Source organism: Micrasema longulum, unplaced genomic scaffold (assembly GCF_059751315.1).
Source record: "Micrasema longulum isolate JH-2025_06_02 unplaced genomic scaffold, ASM5975131v1 h1tg000862l, whole genome shotgun sequence".
In the NCBI taxonomy this organism is placed as follows: Eukaryota; Metazoa; Arthropoda; class Insecta; order Trichoptera; family Brachycentridae; genus Micrasema; species Micrasema longulum.
In genome coordinates, this window is record NW_028278054.1 from 141,774 (window position 1) to 166,148 (window position 24,375).

The window sequence follows — 24,375 nt, forward strand, 5'->3', positions numbered from 1 at the left end:
ATTTCTTATTATGTTTTTCGCAAGATGGCGCAGTTCGTTACATGTTCTATGTTATTCCGATTGGGCCACGTTGGAACTTGGTGCTCGGTACTATTGAGTTTTAGAAGAAAACTGACAGAAAAATATCGGCTTTGAAGTTTAATAGTTTTTCATAAATACAGAAGTGGTATGTTTTAAAAAAATTATTTATTAACCGGAATACACTTTGATTGCAATTTTTTATGTATTTACGGAGTATTATTTTTTTTAGTTGTAATTAGTTTTTTTCCTATCTGATCTACTATTTTGATGTGTCGGTTTCCGTCGATGATGTGTCAACAAATTAGTCTTTCGGTGAAAATATTTTTAATAATTACTAGAATATCAATTCGAGTGATAGAATAATGGAAAACAATTATGTAATCAATGACATGGAGTAATTTGTCCCTTCTAGGTTTTAATTTAAATTTGACATTTCGTCTCTGTTGCTAATTATTGTGATGTCATCTCTACACATTAATTAAAATACGTCTTGTACTTGTGATTTCAATGTTGGCATTCGTCCGCCAATTAATTTAACGCGTTTTGTATTCCTAGATAACCGTCAGGTTCATTGAGTTGTGGCACTGATATATATGTTTGTTAATGTTTATTTTTTGGGATTTTTAGTAAGCGAATCCTTCAACATGAAGGTGAAGGAATTAGAAAGCACAGTGAATGTGGTGTGGTCTCCACAGCCATATAGTCCTGTGATGTTGGCTACTGGATCTGCAGCTCAGCATGTGGATGCCTCCTTTAGCTCCAGCGCTTCGTTGGATCTCTATTCTCTGAACCTCGGGGATCCTGGCTATGAGATGGAACATAAAATGTCCTTACCTAGTGATCACAAGTAGGTTTTCATTTTTGAGATCGTAATTATTCAAGTAACTAGATATCGTAGCTTTCATTATAACACATATCTCAAGATTGCTGATTTACAAATATAATTTGATCTTTGAATTTCAAAACTGTGAAATTTTTAGTCATTAGATTGAAAAGTTTTTGTTCTTCCTAAAAACTATGTCTAAATTTAGATGCAATTTATTTTTTATAAAATATCTGTTAATGCTAAAATTGTCCTAGAATATGAAATGTAGTTTATAAAAAGTATGCAAAAGTGATGTTGGTTTATAAAATTATAAAACATAGGTTCCCCTTTTAAATAAAAATATCATTTTAAGGTTTCAGAAATTAGTTTGGTCATCTAGTGGCATTTTGGTTGGGGGATGTGACGGTGGATTGCTGGAGTTTTTCAAAGTTGAAAATCTTTTAAAAAAGAAAGAAGCTCTCGTTGCTTCTAATAGCAAACATACTGGTAAGATTGCTTTTCAAAAAAATGTTTTCTAATAAACTACGTATGTACAATATAATGTAAAAAAATTCTTATAAATTATCTTTTGTTAAAGGTTCCGTATCTGCCTTGGATTTGAATCCTTTCCAAAGTAATCTGCTTGCTTCAGGTGCATCAGAAAGTGAGATATACATATGGGATTTGAATAACACAAGTACCCCCATGGCTCCTGGTAACAAGTCTCAACCACTAGAAAATGTTCAGTCTGTGGCATGGAATAGACAGGTAGACATTCTGACTAGTATTCCTACAAATGTTTTTTTTCGAATCTTCATGCCCGATTTCAAACACTAATGCTGTTTAAAGCTAACAAAAACGTGAGAGAGTTTGCACTTCGTCATTGCACCGGCAATATCTAATAAGTGTTTTTTTGTTTTAAAAAGTATTTAGAATTTTTAAATAAGAATTCACAATTTTGTTTTAACAAAATATTTATGCTTCAATATGTTTTCAAAATAAAATGATTTATTTTTCCATTTTACTTTCAATAAAATAAATATATTAAATAACATCCATCTTCAAAAGTTACATTGTTCAAATTATCTCCTTAAAGTTGTTTAGAATGTTACTTAACAGACTTCTTGTTGCTGTGCTTAGTATTATGGTTCTGATTTTAACATGATATGTAATTTAAAGTAGTGATGTAAAGATAATGATGTACAGTTAACTAAATTTATTTGGTAAAAATATGTTATTTTAAGATTTTTTATCATCATTTTTTAGGTTCAACATATTTTAGCCTCAGCTTTCTCAACGAGGTGTGTTGTTTGGGATTTACGTAAAAATGAGCCCATAATTAAACTAAGGTAAATTAAGAAAAAAGGTTTAGATTTATATGCAAATTTCCAAAAATAAATTAGTGCTATTTTGTGACATCTATCTCTGCTTTATTTAAGTGATGGCCAGGCTCGTACAAGATGGAAGTCAACTGCCTGGCATCCATCTGTCGCTACACAACTTTGTATTGCTTCTGAAGATGACCAATGTCCAGTGATTCAGCTCTGGGATTTAAGGTAATTATAGATATAAATTATAAATTTGACAGTTCACTTACAGGCTTAAAATATTTAAAATTGGTGTGAATCTACCTAATACCAATATTTTTTTAGATTGGCAACATCTCCTCTGCTTACATTGGAAGGACACCATAAAGGTATTCTAGGGTTGTCATGGTGCCAGCAAGATCCAGATTTACTTCTATCAGCTAGTAAAGATGGAAGAGTTCTCTGTTGGAATCCAAATAACAATTCCACAGTAAGTAAAATTAATAACACATATGAGTCGTCTATTCCCAAAACCCGCTATCTTCTTATGGCGACAATGGTTTTGGAAATATACAACTCATATAATAAAATACTTATTTTTCGTCTACCCTTTTGAGTATGAATGAATTATTAATATCCGGATAATTACTTATAAAGTTATGTAGTTACTATTTTTTATACACAATTTTAACTAAAATATTTATGGGTATTTGTGTATGTAATGGGGAACATCTCCTTTCTCTTCCTTAATCTCTCCTCCTTTCCTTTTTCCTCTTTCCGCTTTTTTCCTTTTTCCCATTGAGTAATGGTTTTGATTTAAGGTAATTTATAAACAAATATGTTTATTTCTATTTTTATATATTTTTAACTTTTTAATCTTTTTTTTTTCTATTGAATATGTTCTGTAACTTGAATTATAAAAATAAAACTTTTATTTTATCGGTTGGTTGGAAGAAATTGCCATTTGGCAATAAGCCCGCCAATGTACAAATAACATTATGTACAAAAAGTTAAATAAATAAATAAACATTGATAAATATGTATTAAGATGAGCCATTTTATTAATCACATTTGTTTTCATTGCTTCTATTCTTCGGCTACAAGGTTCTATATCTTATTTATTTGTTTTATTATCTCAACCTCTATATTTTTCTGTCTCATTTTATACATGACAATGAGTCTATTTTCTCAGGGAGGAGAGTTACTTTTGGAAGTTTGCTCAACTGGTCAGTGGATGTATGATGTGTCTTGGTGCCCTAAGAATCCCAATCTCATCTCTACATGTAGCAATGATGGTCGTGTGGGAGTGTTTTCTGTTAACGGAGGAACACATCACCAACAAGTAAGTTGAAATCCTATTTGTATGTATTTACAAATTTGAGATATAAATCCTTAAGACATAGAAATTACAAAACTCTTGAAAGTACTCTTGAAGTGCGTAACACAGGCGGCTCCTGACCAAAAACACTGGTACTGCATTTCTTTACATTTTGTAAACTTGTACTAAAAATATTATAATACAAGTAAGTCTGACATGGGCTGCTATTCTAAACTCTCACGCGGCCATAGAAAACGCTTTTATTGTGCTTATTTATGTACTAAATACACGCTATAAATGTGTTCTACGACCGCGAGAGCGTTTACAATAGCAGCGATGGTGTTGTAAACAAGCAATATGTACTGTGCAATGAGAGCCTGCGTATCAAAACCAGATTGGAATGCTAAATCCATCACTTTTTTTGTTTACATACTGTTTTATACGCACCAACATTGTACGTAACTATATTAAATAAATTTTTACCAATATTCTGTCAGTACGCATGTTCAAAGTGAACTACATATCTATGCATGGGTTGTAACTACACGGATTATGTATATTGTCCTCTTCTTCTAACGCATGATTTTACCTCTATGAAGTGTAGTCTATCTCGCTCAAGCCACGATTTCACCAGATATAATTTTTCATACAAATTTAGGGTAAAATCTCATGCAAATCAAAGTACATATGCAATGTTATGAGTGTATATTGATGTTTAATAATTATTCTTCTTTTTTTATTGCCTTATACCTCCCTACTGGGATGTTTAATAATGAATACATTAGTAAAAAAATATATATTTTATTTATTTATATATAATAAATGATTGATTGTTAATGTTTGCAGGTAGCCACAACCAACAAAATAATGGATTCCTTTCCTGGAATGGAAACCCTTCAGCAGGCACCGGTCGCTCATACAGAAGTCGAACCATCCCCCCAGATACTCCCACGACCGCCACAGTGGACCAGGAGACCTATAAAAGCTTCTTTTGGGGTAGGTAACTGAATAATGTACATAATTTTATTTTTACCATTATAGTTGAAATTTATTGTGTATGAATTTATATAAGTGGGAATTTTGCATTTTATTTATATATTATTTAAGATTGATGTACAGTAGAACCTCTATATTTGTCATTAATCTGTTCCTGGGCTGCAATTACAATGGGAAGTTGAGGAAGTCAAGTTAAGTTAAGTTAATACCTTTGCCATGACATTATAATTGAAGATTAATTCTCCCGAGCGATTATGAAGACACATTACCAACCCCCCCACCTTCAAGTTTTAGGTAGGTACATCGATATGTAACAGTGGGACGCAAACGCCGCGGTACACATATCTACGCCCTAAAGTGACATACCTTCATTATGATGTCACAGTTGAAGATAAATTCTCCTGAGCGATTACAAAAAATACACGACCAACCCGGGAGTGACAACAGATGCGGAAAATACTAACAAATATAGGGGAAAAATAATAAAATAAAAATGTGATGATTATCAAATATTACAAATGTGGGATTTGACAAATAAAGAGGTTCCACTGTATATTAAAACGATGATGGGAAACATTTTGGAGAAGGGAATGTAATTGGCGGCCCTCACGGTGTAATCGCTATCACGGTTGACCCATGCACAGACGGTCCTGATTTCGATTCCGAGTGAGATCTCAAAAAAAAAAATTTGACTCAAGCCTGGGTGTTTTGTCAAAAGTATTATGTATGTATTTTTACAATTTATCACTGTGGTGCAAAAAAATACAACATTAATATTGTCATTGGCTGGTTTAAGTTATCACTTTACATACTGTGACATTCACCTTTTTGCCCATGTTTAAACATCCATGTGTATTAAATTCTTCGATTTTATTATTTAAAAGGTAGTAGAGCTAAAACCTTATCAATATGGTAGAGATATTAGGTATGATATATCCATATTATTTTACTTATAATGAAATATTTTTATGCTTCTTGGATCAGTTTAATCAGCAATATTTCGAGTATGTCCAAATGTTTGTAAACAAGGACTGGATTTCAACTCCAGTATGTATTCAGTGAAAATGATATCAAAAGATATATCATTTTAATATAATGACTAGTTAAAATATTTGTTTAAAAATTGTGGTGCGATAAAAATAATTATATATTATTTTAATGTTTACAGTTTGGCGGAAAATTGGTCACCTTTGAAAATCAGACTGCCAGTGCAAATAATACAGCTCCTTCAAGACAAGTTTTCATCAGCCAGGTTAGTTTATTATTTAAGTACCTGTAATAATGTAAACTCTTATATAAATAATAGTAGTTTATTTTTAATAAAGGATTTAAAAATATCTTTATATTTCAAGTATGTGGTCTGCATCTGGGAGTTCAGAACTATGGTTAATATTATGATTTTTTTGTTGTTAAGTTGGGATTAAAAAAGAAAATCAAGTGGTGGACAATGCCATTGGACTTAATTATCAAATCAAGTTTATTTATTATTCCTCAGACTATCAGTAAAGTTCCTGATATAATGATTCAACTCGACTGCTTTGCAGTGTTCATCATCTGGGGTGTGGATGTTATATTAGCCTTGATGGATGCTGTACTGTGGTCCTTAACCGTGGGAAAGAAGTACTCTTAACACATCGCAGAACAATTAGGAAAATAGGTTTAAGTGTAATAATAATAATTTATTTCCGTAAAATTGTTAAATAGTGCAGAACCAATTCCACCATGTAAAAAACAAATATCCAAAAAAATGTTCCTAAGAAGTAAAATAAAACAAAAGGAATATAGCAGCAGAAAAAATGGTAATATAAAAATATGGATTATTTACGAAAAAATGCATAATAATAGCTACAAAATGTACGGCAATACATGGGTCAACCCTGCATTGGCTTGGAAAATCATATAACTGAAACTTAGGCGGTGCCATAGGCTCCTAGATGTCTGGTAAAGTAGGGCAGCGAAGGAGTTCATTGACACTTCGGAAGCACAATTTCTTTTTATTTATTTATTTGTGTTGTGTCTCTTCCAGGTTTCGACAGAGCCAGAGCTGATAGAGCAAGCCCGTGTGTTACAAAATGTCATTGGAGCGGCGGGATCTGAGGGCGCAGCCCCATTGTTGGCAGAACATTGTCTCCAGAAAGCTAATCAAGCCAATGATCAGCATGAGAAATATGTTTGGCATTTCCTCAAGGCTAGTTTTGAGCAGGATCCGAGATCAGAAATGCTGAACCTTTTAGGTTTGAAGACTTATATTTTGCTATTGTTCACGCTTATCTTTATAAAATACTCTGTGTTGTAATAAAATAAATAAAACAACTTTGTTTTTAACCACTAATTTTTATTTTTCACCGACCGGTTTCAAAGCAAACAAGCTTCTTTGTCAAGGTTTACGTACGATTCCTTGGAATCAATTCATTAGTTATGTAAACCTTGACAAAGAAGCTTGTTTGCTTTGAAACCGGTCGGTGAAAAATAAAAATTAGTGGTTAAAAACAAAGTTGTTTTATTTATTTTATTAGAATGAATAACCACAAAGTTAGTGCTTCAAATATAAACTTTATAACTCTGTGTTGTGTTTCTGTTGCCATTTGAAAATGATTGAAATCACTAGTTTTTAATAATATTTTCTTTTTTTATAGGATTTCGACAAGAGGATATGAACAATAAACTCAATTCACTTATGACAAAGATGGTTGCCAAAAATCAACCAAACAATATAAATAACCAAGTTGAACAAGTCACTGATCGATTAGCCGTCCTTAGCAGGGTTAGTATACATATTTATTTTATTTTAATAATTTCTTGCAATATAATTCATCCTAAATTATTCATAATCATATTAAATTTTGGGTTTCCTTGCTGCAGTTTAGACCACAGCTGAGAGTGTCACATTTAGTCCTACTGTATTGATTATTACACTTTTTTTTTATTTGTTAAATTTTTATTTTTCTTCATTGTTTATGTGCATCTTAGTATGTATATGGTTATTTTAGCTATAAATTTTTAAATGCAAGTACATATTGTTTTTGTATTATGTAGTTAAAATTTCTATAAAGGTTTTTGTTTGCAGTATTGCAAGGTCAATAAATAAAAACAGATTTCCCTTTAATAAAGTATGTATTTAATTTATTTTTTTATGAATTCATGTCCATTAATAATGTATATTTGATCTCTTTTATATTGAACCATATTACATAGACTCTTAAAACTTGCAATACTTCATATCGATGGCTTCGTGTCAAAATATCGTAACAACGAAAACATAATTTCTTTGTTGGGAATTTCAATAAAACCTTCCTCTAAAAAAAATGTTTTGCTATTGATTTTTCTTTAAAATTTGGAGATATGCAATTTACAAACATAGCCATTTGATATGATGGAGATCCAACATTTTGTAAGTAATCAATTGACGCAATTTTGTATTCAGGAGTAAATAACTTGTTTTTAATAATTTGGCAGTTACGTTTTTTTTCAATAATTATTTACGTTCTTGTGATTACAATTTTACCAAAATATTAAAATTTTTGGGGCCATTTTCAACGAGTTGTATGTAACTCACTATTAGAAAATGGGAATCATGTGTGGTAGAGCGGGGTTCGAACCTCGGACCTTTGATCCATAAATCCGCGACACGGACCACAACCGGGTTCGACACTTAGTCAGCAATATAAGTGTTATTTAATAACTGCGTAGAGTTTATGTAAGAGATATCAGTATATTTGAATACTAATAATTTGTATCCTCTTTGTTGAGTAATCTGCTGTGGTGGTTTGAACTACGTATTAAGTTACCTACACATTGTTATACTGTATGTATATAACTTCCCACTTACTTCCTCCCCCCAGTGTTCTAATAATATGTGCCACTAATAAATGTTCTGGTATTCCTCCCCGTACTTAACACGTAGAGTGAATCATCTGAGACGGAAGCTGAACCTTCTACTGATACAAGTACAGATATTTTGGTAAGATGATTGCAAACATTCTTGGACTGTTTATGTGGAATGTTTGCACATGTAGTAAATATCTGTATGTTTCGGCAAATTGATCTCTAAAGGCGAGGATTTGTGACAGCAGTTGTGGCAACATTTTGTAGCGAAATTAAGCGCAGTAAAAAAATATGCAACCGTAAATGCAAACTGCATGACTGATTTTAATTTTAATGAATACTTACCAATGTAACTCATATACTTATTGTAAGTTTGTATGAAGAATGGATAGTAATTTACTAACTTATATTCACACATTTGCTGTGTCTATTTTGCTCCATCATTTCACCACAATTATTACCATTCTGAAACTCATCTTTAGAATAGTTTGAGTAAAAATAAATTGTAACATATTAATTCAATTTAACTATGTGCTGTGTATATATCACTTAGTGAACTTTTGTCTGTTAAATATGTAGGTGTATTTATGTAGATTAGTTAGTCAATGTATACAGTTATACAGCTTTTTTATATGCATATTTTTTACAGTCAGTTTTAGATATTGTATGATCTTTTATGCTTAGTACATAATATATGTCTGGTAAATGATTTATTGATAAAAACATGTGTTATAGCAAGATGTATCAACATAAAAAAGTTTTTCTTTAAATGGAATTATGTTTACCTTCGGTGTACCTGTGTAAGAATACACATTGACCTAAATAATTCATGGTTTTACCTTTCATTTATATGAATCTGTTTAATCTCTAAGCGAGTATGGCCATACCGGGTATGTCTCAAATAATTTATGAATAAAGTAGAATAGACATATAACGGCATCGCTTGTCAAAAATCATCGCTTGAGTTTATTCATAAAAAAGGACATGGCAATGCCATCTATGGATGATTGGTGTGAATATTCAAATAAAAATTGTAGATTTCTTTAATTTTTACACTTTTTCTCTCAAAAACTCACTCATCATTCCGTGTCCGCTCCCTAGTCGGAGCATATGGTGTCCATGAAGATTCTCCAGGCATCTCTGCCTTTTTATCAAGTAAATTTAAGGTACTTTATAAATAAAGAATATTTATTTAAAAAATCAGAAACTGCCAATAATTCATAATAAATGTTTAACCTCACTATCTTTGAGACTTGGAATTTTAAGAAAAATAATGCCTTTTATTAAAATATAATGAACTCCATCATTACAATTTGTCAAGGTTGAGGATTGAATTGATAAATAATTAATAATAATCTTAACAGCGCAACAATGCATGCATATTAATTATTATTTACAAATTAACTATGTATGTACATGAAAATATAATATTAATGAGTGATTGTCAGAAAGTTTTGAAAAGATTCTAAGAGGATATAATGGTTTTTATTTCATTGTATTTTGTCTCTGCAGGGACTCGATGGGACGGCAGCTTTTGACAACATTGTCCAAAACAATAAAGTTTCAAACGATATAGAACCAGTAACTGAAAAGCCTCCCGCAAAACAATTTACTATCCCTACTGGAGATGGTAAGACTTATGTACATTATTTTAAAAATATCAACTTGTCAACTTGTAAAACACGTAAGTCCCAAACTTTCGTTCATTCAGGGGAGAGTAAAAACAGGTTTTACTTTGAATTTTTCTTCAATATACATTAAATAAAATAATGCAATACTGTAGGAATATACAAGTATTATACACAAATAGATTATTTGAAGTCATAACAGAAAATGCCAAAATATATAATTTTTTTTACCATTTTTGGACTAACAAGTTTTACAAGTTACGATGGCGATATACTTTTGCATGAGCTACAATTTAGATATAGATATTAAATATATGGAATAACATGATTACATTTATTAAATTAAAACACTTTGTTATGAGACCAGTTGAATTTATTTTGGAGCACTTCTACACAGTTTTGGAAAGCACAGATCTTTCCGTCTACAGGAGTTTATAACTACACCTAGATACTGTAGATGGAAAGATTTGTGCTTTCTGAAACTTTTTAGTAGAGCTCCAAAATTAGGGTCTCATAACAAAGTGTATAAAGTTGTAAATTTGATTAATTTTAGTTAGCCGAGTTAAGTTAGTGAGGAAATAAAATGTACTACTACTAATAAAATGTAATTATGATTGAATATTGACTTACGTATTTACATTCCAGATCCTGATGGTTTAATTTGTCAGGCTCTTTTAAGTGGTAATATAGAGGCAGCTGTGGAGTTTTGTCTGGATGCCGGAAGAACTGCTGATGCATTAGTTATTGCTAGCACAGGTATAAATTATTCACACTTATCAAATTTGTCACATTAATGTTGTTGTTTTACAGAAAACAAATTGTAATCTGGAACTTAAATGGATTAACAAATAAAGGAGTTCAGAACATTATAGAGAAACTATTTTAATAAATAAATAGGTTGCTCCCTACCACAGATATAATATAAATTTCAGGCATTTTATATTGTTTTGCTTTGTCAATCACAGTTCTGACTCAATTGCATTTGTGTATATTATCTCAATATTAACTCAAGTAAATCAAATACGTAGTAGAGTATAATAATATTTTTATTATTCCTTCAAGCATAAATGCTTCTGTGCATTTTTAGCTCTATTGTGATCTTTGCATCATCATTATTTCCCTATAGCACCCAGTGGAGCAAAGGGCACTGCATCATTACTCCAATTACAGCGTATTTTAATTACATGGAAGCTAATGTGATTAGTCTTATGCTGTAGGTGCCAGTCCAGGGTCATTGAAGTATTGCAGTTTAAAACGCCTCCGGTGGCCTCCGTGGTGTAGTGGTTGAGAAGTTTGACTCCCACACAATAGGTTCTGGGTTCGATTCCTGGTGAGAACACAAGAACTAAATGTGATTTTTCTCAAGCCTGGGTGCTCTGTGCTGTAATTCACCACTGTAATTGGGCCTTCTGGCCTGTTGTGGTGCAAAAAAAAAGAAAAAATATGCATTAAAAATTAATTAATCTCATGTTTACCCTGCCAGAAATCGAACCAGGAACTTCAAGCATGGTGGCGAACTTGCCAACGAGGCGGAGTTATCCCTACTCGATTGACTATTTCAGGATATTTACCCGAGAGTAGCATATTGATTAGTATATTGATTCTATTTCACACACAGAAATGTATTCTATATTCGCCCAGACACAGTTTTTTTTTTATGGAGAATTAATAGTATAAGTTTGTTTTTTTATTTTTAAAAAGAAGTATTCGAGTTCTTAATATTTTCCCAACTATAAGAGTTCATTTTTAACGAGTTTTAAATAGCTCACTATTAGAAAATGGGAACCAAATTGTGGTAGAGTGAGGTTCGAACTTTGGAACTCTGATTTATGAATCCGCGACTTTAACATTTGTTTTTTAAACTGAATTTTCTTGTTTTTCTAGGTGGGGGGGATTTGCTTCAGCGTACGCAGTGGCGTCACTTGTCCGGGGATGAAGGTGCGGGGGCCGTGAGGGGGATGGCAGCCGCTCTGCTGGGAGGGGGGTGGGCAGATATGGCCACACAGACGGCTTCCAGTGCTTGGAGAGCCGCTCTGGCTACTGCACTCACACACTGCTCTCCCCAGCAGTTGTACGAAGTGTGCGGTAAGTCGATGCAAATATTGCAAGAACTGTGATAAATATTGATCGTATCTGCAATTCAGGGGGTTCGCTGAAGATTTTTAGTTTCCAAAGGATTTAACTTTAGGGCTAGATGGTTTATGTAATTTTGATCATTTTTCTTTCAAAAATGGCAATTCACCTTAAGTTTATACATCACCTGTAGTGTGATTCATGCGTTATTAGTACGTAATTTGCTTGCTGCTAATGCTTTCTCTACCTTGAGAGCATTCAAAATCGCACCGCTGAAAATATTAATTAACAGTTTAGTACATGTCTGCAAAACAAAAATGGATTTTTTAATTTACTTATACATCATTTAATTTAATTTCATTCAGTACAGAAATAAAAAAATGTAGTGGTAGTAAGTTATGGTGTTGTAAGAGTTTTTCTGCATTATTGTGTTGTGTAACGTTCGTAGGCTTTGCTGACCAATTCAATGCAATGCGATCTGAAATGTTAACAAGAGTGCCAACGATAATGCGCAATAACCTAAAATAACTCATTGCGCATCTGAATGGCCGTAAGGAATTCAATAAGTTATAGTGTTTTATAGCATTTTACTGTATTACAAAGTTTGTACATCCTCATGAATGCATATGAAACTATTTAATATATTGTTATGGGAATCGATTGAATCAACTGAGTTCTTTATGAACTGCTAAGAAAGCTGTTTATTCATCTGTAAAAAAATTTAATATTTGTGGACGAATATTGAATTTAACTTTTGTTGGATTTTATCAAACGAAAAACGAAAAATTTCATGTGAGATTATGTGCGAAATTTCAGAAATCATGGGCGAGAAGTTGGAGAAAGAGACGGACCGCGATGCTGTGATCTGTTACCTGTGCAGCGCCAGTGTGGAGCCCCTAGTAGGCTGGTGGCGCCGCCAGCTGGAGGCCGGGGGCACCACCCCCGCCGGCCTCACGAGGGTCGTGGAGATGGTACTCGTCGCGCGCCTTGCTGCGACCACTCGCGGTCGACCTGTACAGGTAAACTAATTACGAGTAAAACTTTTCGTATTTTGTTTAATCCCTCAATCCCAAGAGAAGCCGATTATTGTCTCAAAGTATTAGCTAAACCGCAATGAGGAAGCTCAGTGCTATGGGGAATTGTATATAAAAATATTTTCTTATACTTGGTAAGAATTAGAGCATTTTATTGTGAAAATCTGCTTTGCAACATCACAGGTTTTAGTGACCACGTGTTTACAATAACCAATAAATAATAGCGTTCTTATGTTGTGGAAACCAGCAACAGATGTCTGGTTTCCAGGGTAGCCATGTTATTTGAAGTTTAGCATGTTTTGAGATTTAACAGGTACAAATATTTTTTTTTATAATTGTACGGCGTTCAACTTTTAAATGTCAGAAGCTTTCACCAGCCTAAACTCGCGACATTGCGGTGGTGTGATGTTGTTCTATTCTTTTGTTTTTTGGGGAATGAGTTTATGCATTTCAGAACGTTGCACTGGGTTTGTCATCCAATTTCATTATTAAGAGTTAATGCTCTGTGTTTAATAAGTTAGTCTTCCACAATATAATGTAAAATAATTTGAAGCGTGTGTGTGTGTGCCATCCATCTATGGGCGTTGTACCCTCAGCTTATGAGAAATCTTTCTGTTGCTAATTTTGATGATTTTGTTTTTAATATCGAAGAATTTTACAAACTGGAAATAAAACCCTTTATAAAAACAGTCTTAACGCCCTGGTGAAATTATATGGTTGCAAAATCTGACAGAATTAGCAGAAAGTAATGTTAAAATTTCAACTGCATAGTCTTCTTTACAACTTAAGACCTATTTTAATTAAATTTTCTTTCTAGGCTTTTGGGAAGCTTTCCAATTTGTTGACAAACTACGCCATGCGACTAGCATCCCAAGGTCACCTGGAGGGAGCTCTACATTGTCTCTCAGGGCTGCCAGATCAGGAGTTGACCTACAGACTGCAGTGTGCCTTGGGCTATGCTCAGCCATATTCCACTCTCAACCGGCAGAGTGCCAGGCCTGCCCCTGTTCAGGTAGGCAACCATCTAATACTAGCAACACTACCTCTAATGACACAAGGTTTAGGTTATTAGCAGTTTCCACTCATCATTAGCCTTCACCAACAGTCAGTAAAACAAAAGGCATTTCACATCATTTATTTCTTTTGTGTGCCTCGTTAGACAAATATATAAAGAATATAGAAATAAATGCATAATTATGAATTAAAATTCTACAAACTACGTATAGTGTCCATACAAAGATGTCTTATGAAATTGATATTCTTTATATCCAGAGACCAGTCTATCCAGATAGTACCAACTGTGTCTACTATATATGTAGTTAGAAATATTGTAAACATACCACATGATCTTCACTCCTTGGGCACGATGGAATTTTTTATATATGAGAGAGTTAACGATGCTCGGCTGCATGTTGATGTAAAAAACTGTTGTAAACATGTTCAATACCGTTGACGGCAATCCATCACCGCATATGCAAAATCACTGCCTAATTCATCCGGTTATGCCATTTGGCGGTGAATATATTCAAACATTGCTATTAAAAAAAAAATCGTCTTCTATCTATATAAAGGCAATGTTCAAATGGTTGTCCTCGATGGACTCGATAACTACCAGACCGATTTACGTGCGGTTTTCAGATAAATGTACATCATTGCCACTAGGAGGTTTATAGCTCATAAAATTTTCAATTTATTCAGTAAAAAAAAAGTTAGGAGCGTAAATGTTTTTTTATCCATCACCAGGGTTGCATTCACCGAGAATGCGGGTACAAAAAAATTGACGGAGGTTATTTTTTGTGTATAAAAAAGCTGGTTTTTTAATGTTTACAAACAACATTAGTTTTTTTATGGATCCCAGTCTGATTATTTCATTGAATTCCTTATAATTTCCACCTATTTATTTATTTTTACTGGATTTTTGTTATACTTAAATAATATCAACTAACATTCAATACATTTTTGAAAATCGCATTCCTGATTTAAGTGCATCCCTGAGCAGAGTTTGATATTTGCTAAAAGAATTCTTTATTTGAAAATAATTAGTTATTTTATGTTTTGTAATTCAAACATAAACAAGTACTTGGGTACCTACTTAAATTCAATAATTTTTTTTTTTGAATATCTATTACTTTTAGATTTGGAATTCAATCATAAACAAGTACGTAGGTACCTACTTACCAATGAAAAGTCATCTTTTTTATGTTAATCCGAATGGTTATTATTAAAGATTTTTTTGTAAAGTTTTGTAAGTATACTTAATTATGTTTAATCTTAAGAGGAAACGCAGTCTGACTTTTTTCATACGAACGTATTCACATATTTTCTCTCTGAATTATGGCACTGGAAAAATGTTTTTTTTTTACAATAACAACAACAAACTATCACGCCGTTTCCCCCTAAGGGTAGGCAGAGAGGATAGCTCTCCACATCACTCTATCTTTGCATTCAGATCTCGCTTCCTCTACATTCATAGATATTCTCATGCACGCGCGCCGATTATTCTGACTTTTAGCATGTATTTGTTGGATTTGGTCATGCCGTGTGTTTCTTGGTCTTCCTCTATTTCTGCATCCATGAACTTTCGCATTTTAATTATTTTTAGAAATTTTACAATGCGAATGTTCATGGGAATTTTTGCTAATTTCACATCCAAATATTTTTTTAGTGCCGAATCATTATTATTTTTTCATTTACACTTAAAAATATTTTTTCTTTGCAATAATGGATAATGAAATATTTCAGAATCAGTGGTCAGCCGGAGGCAGAGTACGCACATCCAGTTACAACCAACCCAACCCACCACAGGACGCGTGGAGTAGTAAGGCTCCTTACATGAACAATAACATCAATCAACCACCATCAATGTACAATCCAGGTAGGTATTATACTTCTGACAGGGGATTGTGTACAGATAAAAAACAATTCCAGTGATAAAATCATACCAATAAATGTCATTGACATTCATGGTTGACCCCTATTTTTGTGATTATCTCGAATATAAGTAATGTCTGCCTTGTGGTCAAATGGTCAGCGAATTTGCCTATTATGTAAGAGGTCTCATGAGGTCGGGTTCAATTTCCGACACGGTAGACGTGAAATATTTATTTATAAAGATGTTTTACACTAGAATGTTTTATAGTCTCAGGACTAGCACCTGAAGCGTAAGACTGATTATCTTACCTTCATGTAACAGTAATCATCAATATACGCTGCGGTTAGTGTACCAATGCAGTGCCCTATCCACCATTAAGTGTAGAATGTTTTATAGTCTCAGGACTAGCACCTGAAGCGTAAGACTGATTATCTTACCTTCATGTAACAGTAATCATCAATATACGCTGCGGTTAGTGTACCAATGCAGTGCCCTATCCACCATTAAGTGTAGAAAGGGTATACATAATGAATGCAAAAGTGAGAAATGTGATTTAAGGCAGTGTTAAAAAATTGCTCTGAAACAATTATTTATGTTTTTTAGTTACTTATTTTTTTTAGAATTTAGAAATGATTTCATTGATCAGGGTGTCATTTTTCATTATTAGCCAAACACACTACTGGAGTTTAAGGTTGCATTTATAATTGTATTAGAATGACAAAAAGGATATCTCATTAACTTTTGATCATAAGTTTACTAGGTATATATAATTAAAATGTTATTTTTATTTATTTTTTATTATTTGTTTAGGTATAGACAAACTACCTGTTCCACCACCGAGTTTCCCTCAACAACCTGGGCTTACTACGCAACCGCCGAGACCAGCCAGTGCCTCGTCGCATGGTAATTACTCTTCCATATTTCAAACAACTTAACAGACATCACACAAGAAAAATTACCTTTGGCTCCTTTGCTTCAGGTGGCGTGCTCGGCAGAAACAAACATGTCCGCGACCCGTCAGTTCAGTCGGGAGTAGGTTCCTTCCCACTCAACCCAATTGACACGCAGCCTTCCTTCGCTAATCGGCAGCCGGCGTTTGGCAATCAACCGGCATTCGGCAACCAGCCTGCATTCAACCCCCAACCTTTCCCTCAGAATAACTACAACCCGGCGCCCGCATACAACCCTGTTCAACCCAATAATACCGTACCTCCTTTGGTCCCACTTCCGCCTAACAGCATTCCCAACATCACTGCCGCATATCCCAACGTGCTGCAACCTAGTGACAATACGTACAATGGAGGAGCAAATGCAGGATTTTATAGAAATGCAGATATTGCGAGCGACGCATTGCAGCCGGCACCTATTCAAGCGGCACCCGGATGGAATGATCCACCTGCTCTTACTTCTTCCCATAAATCTCAGGTAATTGTGAACATTTTATGGATAATTTTTAGTCTTTAAATCTAATTCTTCCTAAATATGCCGAAAATTTTACATAAAAATAAGACTGTTCTTTTTCTTATTCTGCATAATATAACAACACTGTTCATTTGTCACAGAATCAAAATAGTTATTATATTGATGAACCCTGTAATTATTATTTAACTCTCAAAAGACTATGCTATAAGACTTCTCTCGGAAAGGTACTGTAATGTCGTATTACATTAAGCAAGAGATAAGCTTAATAGCGAAATACACGTATTTAAAAACAAAAATCGAACACTTTTGTACTGTTTAATAATCTATTTTCCACGATTTGCAAAGATAATCCTAAAATTTTGTCCCTTTATAGCAAAATACGACTATAATTTTGAAAAATAACAGGTATTTCAAGTTTTGTATTCTGTGTAGACTTATGTGAAATCATAGCCACGCAAGAATTAAATAAACGATTTAATTATTTGGCAGTGCTAAGATTTTTGTTTTCGGCGTATTTAAAAAAAAATAAATTAACATATATTGATTAGGAATGTTACTCATTGCGCGCCGTGCTGTTAAGTAATTTGGTTTTCCCAATTTTATTTATAATATTTTTTTATTATAAATAAAATTATAGCCATTGAATTTATGTGTGTGTTAGAAAGAGATGTCAGCAGAACATGCAGGAACTCGCCAATGGGGACACATAATATCCCATTTGCGCTCACATCCACATTCTGAGGTATAATCATGCTTAAAACACAATTGTGTGAACAGGTGTTACAGTTGCGTTTGTTTTGTGTTTCCAAATGATGAGTGTGACCACATCCTATTACTATTTCCCCCTTTTCGATAACCATCTTACTTGGATATTTTAAGTTCGCCGTGGCTGATACCTTATACTACTGCATATTGCACATAAATCACTGAGTGGTCATAAATTTTAACTATAAAGATATATTAAGAATATTGTTAAGCTTCCAACTGTGTACAGTTATCCTATTAGTTGATGTTGTGAATTAATAATATTGTAAATACAGCCTAAAGTCCAAACAAAATATGTATGTACTTACTCGTTTTTTTAAAATTGCATGCTGAATAATGTATTACAACAGAGATGGATAACACTTTAGAGAAGAACATATAGTATCTAGGCTTATGACCTGTCACTTCACACACTGCCTAACATTCACCATTTTGCCTATTTTACCAGCCAATGGCAGGTCATAAGCCCTGTTAGTGCCTAGACTTCCATATTTTCTTCTCTAAAATGTTGTCCATCTCTGTTGTAATATGTTAATCTTGATAAGCTCCTAGGGGCTGAAATCCTTTGTCTACAAACATTTGGACAGATTCTAATAAATATTGCATGCTGAATGTTCACAAATTTTTATATGAATCAGTTACATATTTAACTACAATATTTTAAATATTCATTTTAATTTATTTATGTTTTTTTATTTATTAAAAAAATTTAATGTACTTTGTACTTTTGCCGGTGTTATCTTAATTATTCATATTTTTACTTTAACATTTTGATTCCAATTTTATTATAGTATAAAAACCTCCGATACCAAGACACAGTTACAGGAAAATTGCTTATAGGGTCAAAGTTTCTTTGTAGGTACGTCATGATCTAATAAAATTCTCCATATACAAAGTTTTGTTGAGAAGGTTATTTTGCCTCAGAAACATCCTTATTTTCATGGAGGTTTATTAAATATCGGCATGTAATTTTAATTTACTCAAAATGTTATTTTCGGAATTGCTCGACACTTTACTTTGCTCAAATTGACTCGGGTGTCCCAAATATAAGAGTGTGTATGCCGACGAAATGATGTAATAGTGTATTTTAACAAATCGGGAATAACGTTGAAATTGTAGTCAATATTTAGAGCGGATTTTTACAATTCCAATGATACAACTATTCATTTGCAAATAACTAGTTTTCATTCATAATTTTCAGATTTCGAAATGAATACATTCAAAATGGAATTCAATTGGCGTAATTTCGTTTTGACGTCACACGTCATGCCCGCCGAGTGCACTTATAACAAACATTGTGTATAAGTTTGGCACGGTAATGTAATACGTGACGTCTGCCCCATAGGATGCAATATGTCTCTTTTTTTAGATAATACAAAATGTGCATATTTAAAAAAAAAAAATTAAAAATTTATCTAACATCGCACGGAAAAAAAATATAACGCTGTTACCATTGTAGGTTTTTGCTTATTAAAAAAAAACATTAAATGACCCTATTGTAATGGAAATAAAAGATGTGTGATTCTTTCATTCACAAGTTTAGAATAACCCGTCATTGGTTTCTCGTTTTCGCGACATCTTCGAGACTGGTATCTTTATTACAAAATTCAATATTAGTTATAATTAAATAAATTAGACATTCTCGAAACCAATTGATAAAAAAAAAAAACCTGATGTAGAATTACTTAATAAACAGCTAACTGGATCCCAAAAAAATTAAACTGGTCACTATTTATTCCAAATTTGTGGACTAAAGTATCACTCGTCTTTTATTTCTATAAAAAAATACAATGAACTTCCATCAAGAATTTTCACTAGCAAACTTGAAAGTTTTAACTTTTTTCAAATCCAGCAGATGGCAGTTTTCCGTTGAAAAAAGTTTATGATTTTTTAATATTGATTTAAATTGAAGACCTCGTTCTAAAAACATCAAATGTCCAAAATTTTCCAAAATAATGTTATTGGATTTTATTATTTTCTGTCTATGTGTCCATACAATCGATCTTTCCAAATATTAAAAAAAAATCGTATGTACCTCAAATTCCCTGTTAATACAGAGTTTTTGTGAAAATATGGTGTTTCCATCACTTAGGAAAATTTATATTGATTGTTTTTACTATATATCCTTAATTTCTGTATGCAGTTTATGTCAAATCTGTACATACTCGTATTAAACAGTAATAGGGATATATCACATACTACGAATACCGATAAAAATATATGAAATGGATTTAGAAAAGTTAATTGTGTTTTCAAAATCAATATGGATATTGTGGAGAAATGTTTTCATACATAACTTTAAAAAAGAAATTATAAAAAAATATATCCCTAGAAAAACGCGACATGTTTGGCATTGATAATTGTGGCGTCAAGATTCGTGACAATGTTCTATTAAAATTTAGCGTGGCCTATGCAATGACGATTTTCACGGAAATTCAAAATTATAAATTTAAGGATATTTTTTTTTCTGCTTGGATATTTTCGCACCTAATGTTGCATAGGGCACTGCATTGGTACACCGATTGCAGTGTATCTTGCTCACTTTTGTTTCATGAAGGTAAGATGATCAATGTTACGCTTCAAGTACCAGTCCAGGGACTATGAACTCTAGTGTAAAAACATGCTACTAACAAGAAGTAAAAAAAAAATTAGTTGCTCCACAGTATTTCATAGACCCCTATTACTTTAAAATTGTAAAAAAAGGTGATATTTCCCTATTGTCCACATCAATTTGTATGAATGAACAAAAAATATTCTTTAATTAGCATTTTTACCACTATGTAGCACCACTATCACGCATTGATCGATAGTTCCAACGTGTTCTGGATATTATTTTATATAGGTTTTAGCAGTGTTTATTGAATATTTTTACAAACCTAAATATGGAGAGTTCAACTACTACGCAAGTCTTTGAAAAATAGCTATTTGTATTTTTAACTATTCATACTAATTTTTGTTTAGTTTGCACTAAAAACCACAAAGGTCCAAACATTGTCTAAAATCAGCAAATTTCACAATTTAAATATACATACATATTTATAAAATTTTCGATTTCTATGCAGTGCACTTAAAAGTATATCTATGATTTTATTTCATTAAAAGACATAAAAACAGTAGTAAAACCGTGGTATTCAGTTTAAACACTCTTGTGAAAAATTGTCGGTTTGTGACGGATGATTTTAAAACAAGTTTTTCAATTAATAATGTGTTATTACAGCCCAAGCAGGATTTCTCCGCTCAAGCTCCCATCACACATCCACTGTACGGTGTGGTTCCTGCTCAGCATGTTCCCCTCTCTGGTCCTCAACAGTTTGCTCCAGAACAGATGCCTCCGCAGATGGGAGGTCCCATGAACCCTAACTTTGGACCTCCGATGAACCAAAATTTCGGTGCTCCGATGAACCAAAACTTTGGACCACCTATGAACCATAATTATGGTGCACCTTTACCACCAACTCAGCAGATGGTAAGTCATGCAAACTTACTTATAGAATTTGTAAAATGTGACTATCGAATTCTGGTAGTTGGGTTACAAATGTTTTATTATTTTAATAAATAAAACACTGGATTTAAGTAAAAGCAACAAAATATTCTTAGTCAAAATAAATGTTTGTAAGCTAGTTTTAAAATTTAATGATACACCTGTGGTTCAATTCAAAATTGTTAAATTTCCATAAGTATTTATTTCATATTCATTTAAATTTATTGTTTCTCTTCTCTTAAAAAGATGTTTCGCTGTTGCTTACACATCTAATTTAACTTACATTCCAATCAAATATATTTTTTAAAAGGTGTAGGTATGCAGTCAAATTTTATTATTTATGCACCAACGGCATAGGTATTTTTAGTACATATCGTTTTTTAAAGTAATTTTTCTTTATACATACAGCAAGCCCCCGTAGAGGCTCCTCCAGCAGTAGCGCCCCTTTCACCCGCCCCTGTGCAGAAACCTCCTATTCCAGAGCAACATATTCACATGCAAACTGTGTTTGATGCCCTTAGAGCGCAGTGTGCCCAATCCATCAATAATCCCGTAAGTATAATATTTATGTTGAGTCTTAAAAAGGTCTGTTTATATATAGACTGAGAATAGGTAGAAATGGATTTAAATTGTGGAAAATTAATAAGTATGTTAATGTTGACATATTACGAGGTATATCCAGAAAGTAAGTTTCATTTGTATTAAGTTAGCTGACTGTTGTGTATGCTTCGTGGTGCTTATTTGAAATACGAAACGAAATTTAAAATCCCACTTCTTTTGAGATAAGGTCTGTGATTCGTTTCGTTAACGCGAAGAATATTAAACTAGTCCTTATTCACCAACAGATCTGTGAGGTATACGGAGAACATGTGATAAAAGCTTCGATGGTAAGGAGATAGGTGAAACATTTCAATGACTTTCTTGAAAATGTGCACGGTGACGAACGAAGTGGGCGCTCCCTGTTTCGAGGAGGGCGGCACCCTTTTATGAAGAGGGAATACAAAAGCTTGTGCCGTGCTACGAGTATGAAAAGTGCCTACAAAATGATGAGAATTATCTAGAAAAACAGTTTAAGGTCTAAAAATATTTTTAACAATGTTTTTTTTTCTGAAAATGTACTTGTTTTCGTTACCCTGTTAAACACAACTTACTTTCCGGATATACCTTGTGTTATTTTATAAAACTGATAATTATTATTATCATATATGTTTTTTAAAAAAGGAAATATTTGTATTCTTATTAAAAAATCAAAATAAATAAATATTTAAATAAAAAAATACAAAAAATATAAATATTTCATATTTAAATACTAAAATATTTAGATTTTTGGGCCATTTTCGACTAGTTTGTAAATAACTCACTATTAGAAAATGGGAATGAAGTTAGGGTAGAGTGGGGTTTGAACCTCAGACCACTGACCTGTGAGTCCGCACCACTAGCCACGGGACCGCAACATAATAATAGTAATTATTCTTGTTAATGATTTCCATTTTTTTAGAGATTATATTATAAGGAATATTTTTTAGAATCAAATAAGAAAAATAATATTGTAAATATTTTATTTTTGTTTTGCAGCAAGTAAAAAGAAAATTGGATGATGTTCAAAGAAAACTGGAAATTCTCTACGACCTATTACGGGAACATAGAGTAAGTGATTTTATTAAAAAATTTGTTTGTCGATGTTTGATTATTAAGTAAAATCAAGTAAATCTGATTTGAGTAAACTTTGTACTAAGATTCTTTTGTACTTACATAGTTGCGTTCGGACTAAACTTAAATTCAGACATATTCAAACATTTGATCTTAAATAAAAAATATTTTTCTGGTTGGAAACTGGTGCTACTTAGAGTTGCCCCGAAACAGATAGAAATTTTATGCTTTAAAATTATTTCAGGAGCCTAAAATATTTTTATTTGAATGTGAGCGTAAAACATTAAAATTTTAACAGTTTTGTACAAATGTAATATTGACATCAAAAGATCACAATTTTTTTACAGCACTATAGTACAGTAATAGTACGCTTTTAATTTTTGAACTGTTCATAATGTTTTTTTTACAGTTATCAGAGAATGCATTAAACGTTCTGCACGGTGTCGTGCAAATGACGCAAGGTGGTGATTACAATGGCGCATTGAATTCCCTAACATCCTTAGCTAGTGGAAGTGACTTTGCGGTAGTGGCTTCCTTCTTGCCATCTCTGAAGATCATGATCCAGACAGCCAGCAATGCGCAGGTGTACCTCAGATAAGAATTACTTAAACCTCCTTAATAAGTGACTGATCATTCTGATTGTTTATCATTCAATTCCCTCGATGCCTAGTATAAATAAGTGCTGTTCCTTTTCACCATTGCATTTATGTAACAATTGATTATTGGTGCCGAGTACAATAAATATAGTATTTTGAAATCTAGTTTTATTAAATTTTCAGATAGTTTAAGATGCATGTGCTACTCATGCAGTAACTATAAAATTGATATGCATAGATATACACAGATTTATGAAAATATTATGTTTGATTTTGTCAAGGATTCAAATAGATAATTTTGTTAATTAAGCTTCAGTCATTATTTTTACTCAGAGGCAGCAGAAGTATTTTTGTTTTTGTTCCACACTAATAGTTGAATCATATCAAATTATTTCTACGGTATATTTTCTTTTTTTCTATTTATTATCATTGAATTCAATATCATTTAATATTTTAAATCAAATTACATATTTATAAAATATCCATTTTTGTTTTTATTGCCTAAATTTCCTTGAATTCTAATATATATTTTTTTTTAAGTTTAGAGAAGATGCATAGTTTTTTTAATTTGAGTCTTATATT

The 24,375-nt window shown here is 32.5% G+C and overlaps 1 protein-coding gene and 1 long non-coding RNA gene across 3 annotated transcripts; one reads left to right on the forward strand and one right to left on the reverse strand.

Moving 5' to 3' along the window:
* The first annotated feature begins 28 nt into the window (after nt 1–28).
* On the forward strand, nt 29–23,954 carry Sec31 (COPII coat complex component secretory 31). Of its 2 annotated transcripts, XM_088231239.1 has the most exons (25): nt 29–166; nt 649–868; nt 1,200–1,333; nt 1,425–1,594; nt 2,093–2,175; nt 2,266–2,382; nt 2,479–2,623; nt 3,326–3,475; nt 4,298–4,447; nt 5,616–5,699; nt 6,474–6,681; nt 7,084–7,211; nt 8,352–8,408; nt 9,785–9,902; nt 10,546–10,656; nt 11,785–11,985; nt 12,790–12,992; nt 13,825–14,019; nt 15,750–15,882; nt 16,690–16,782; nt 16,859–17,304; nt 21,284–21,532; nt 21,956–22,099; nt 23,123–23,194; nt 23,607–23,954. In XM_088231239.1, exons 2-25 carry the CDS (start codon nt 666–668, stop codon nt 23,793–23,795), a joined length of 3,783 nt encoding a protein of 1,260 aa, XP_088087365.1. In that variant the 5' UTR covers nt 29–166; nt 649–665; the 3' UTR covers nt 23,796–23,954. The 2 variants fall into 2 exon arrangements, with proteins under 2 accessions (XP_088087365.1, XP_088087366.1); XM_088231240.1 differs by lacking the exon at nt 8,352–8,408.
* Nucleotides 10,587–10,870, reverse strand: LOC148278551 (uncharacterized). The gene is made up of 2 exons (XR_015823161.1): nt 10,810–10,870; nt 10,587–10,731 (listed from the first exon to the last, which is right to left on the reverse strand). It is a non-coding gene; the product is annotated as an uncharacterized LOC148278551 (long non-coding RNA).
* Nucleotides 23,955–24,375: the final 421 nt, after the last annotated feature.

Excerpts from the sequence above, each read along its gene's own strand:
- Sec31 (XM_088231239.1), top strand. The coding sequence starts at position 666 with ATGAAGGTGAAGGAATTAGAAAGCACAGTGAATGTGGTGTGGTCTCCA. Across the intron at positions 8,409-9,784 it reads ATACAAGTACAGATATTTTG|GGACTCGATGGGACGGCAGC; the intron begins GTAAGATGATTG and ends TTGTCTCTGCAG. Across the intron at positions 14,020-15,749 it reads CCAGGCCTGCCCCTGTTCAG|AATCAGTGGTCAGCCGGAGG; the intron begins GTAGGCAACCAT and ends GAAATATTTCAG.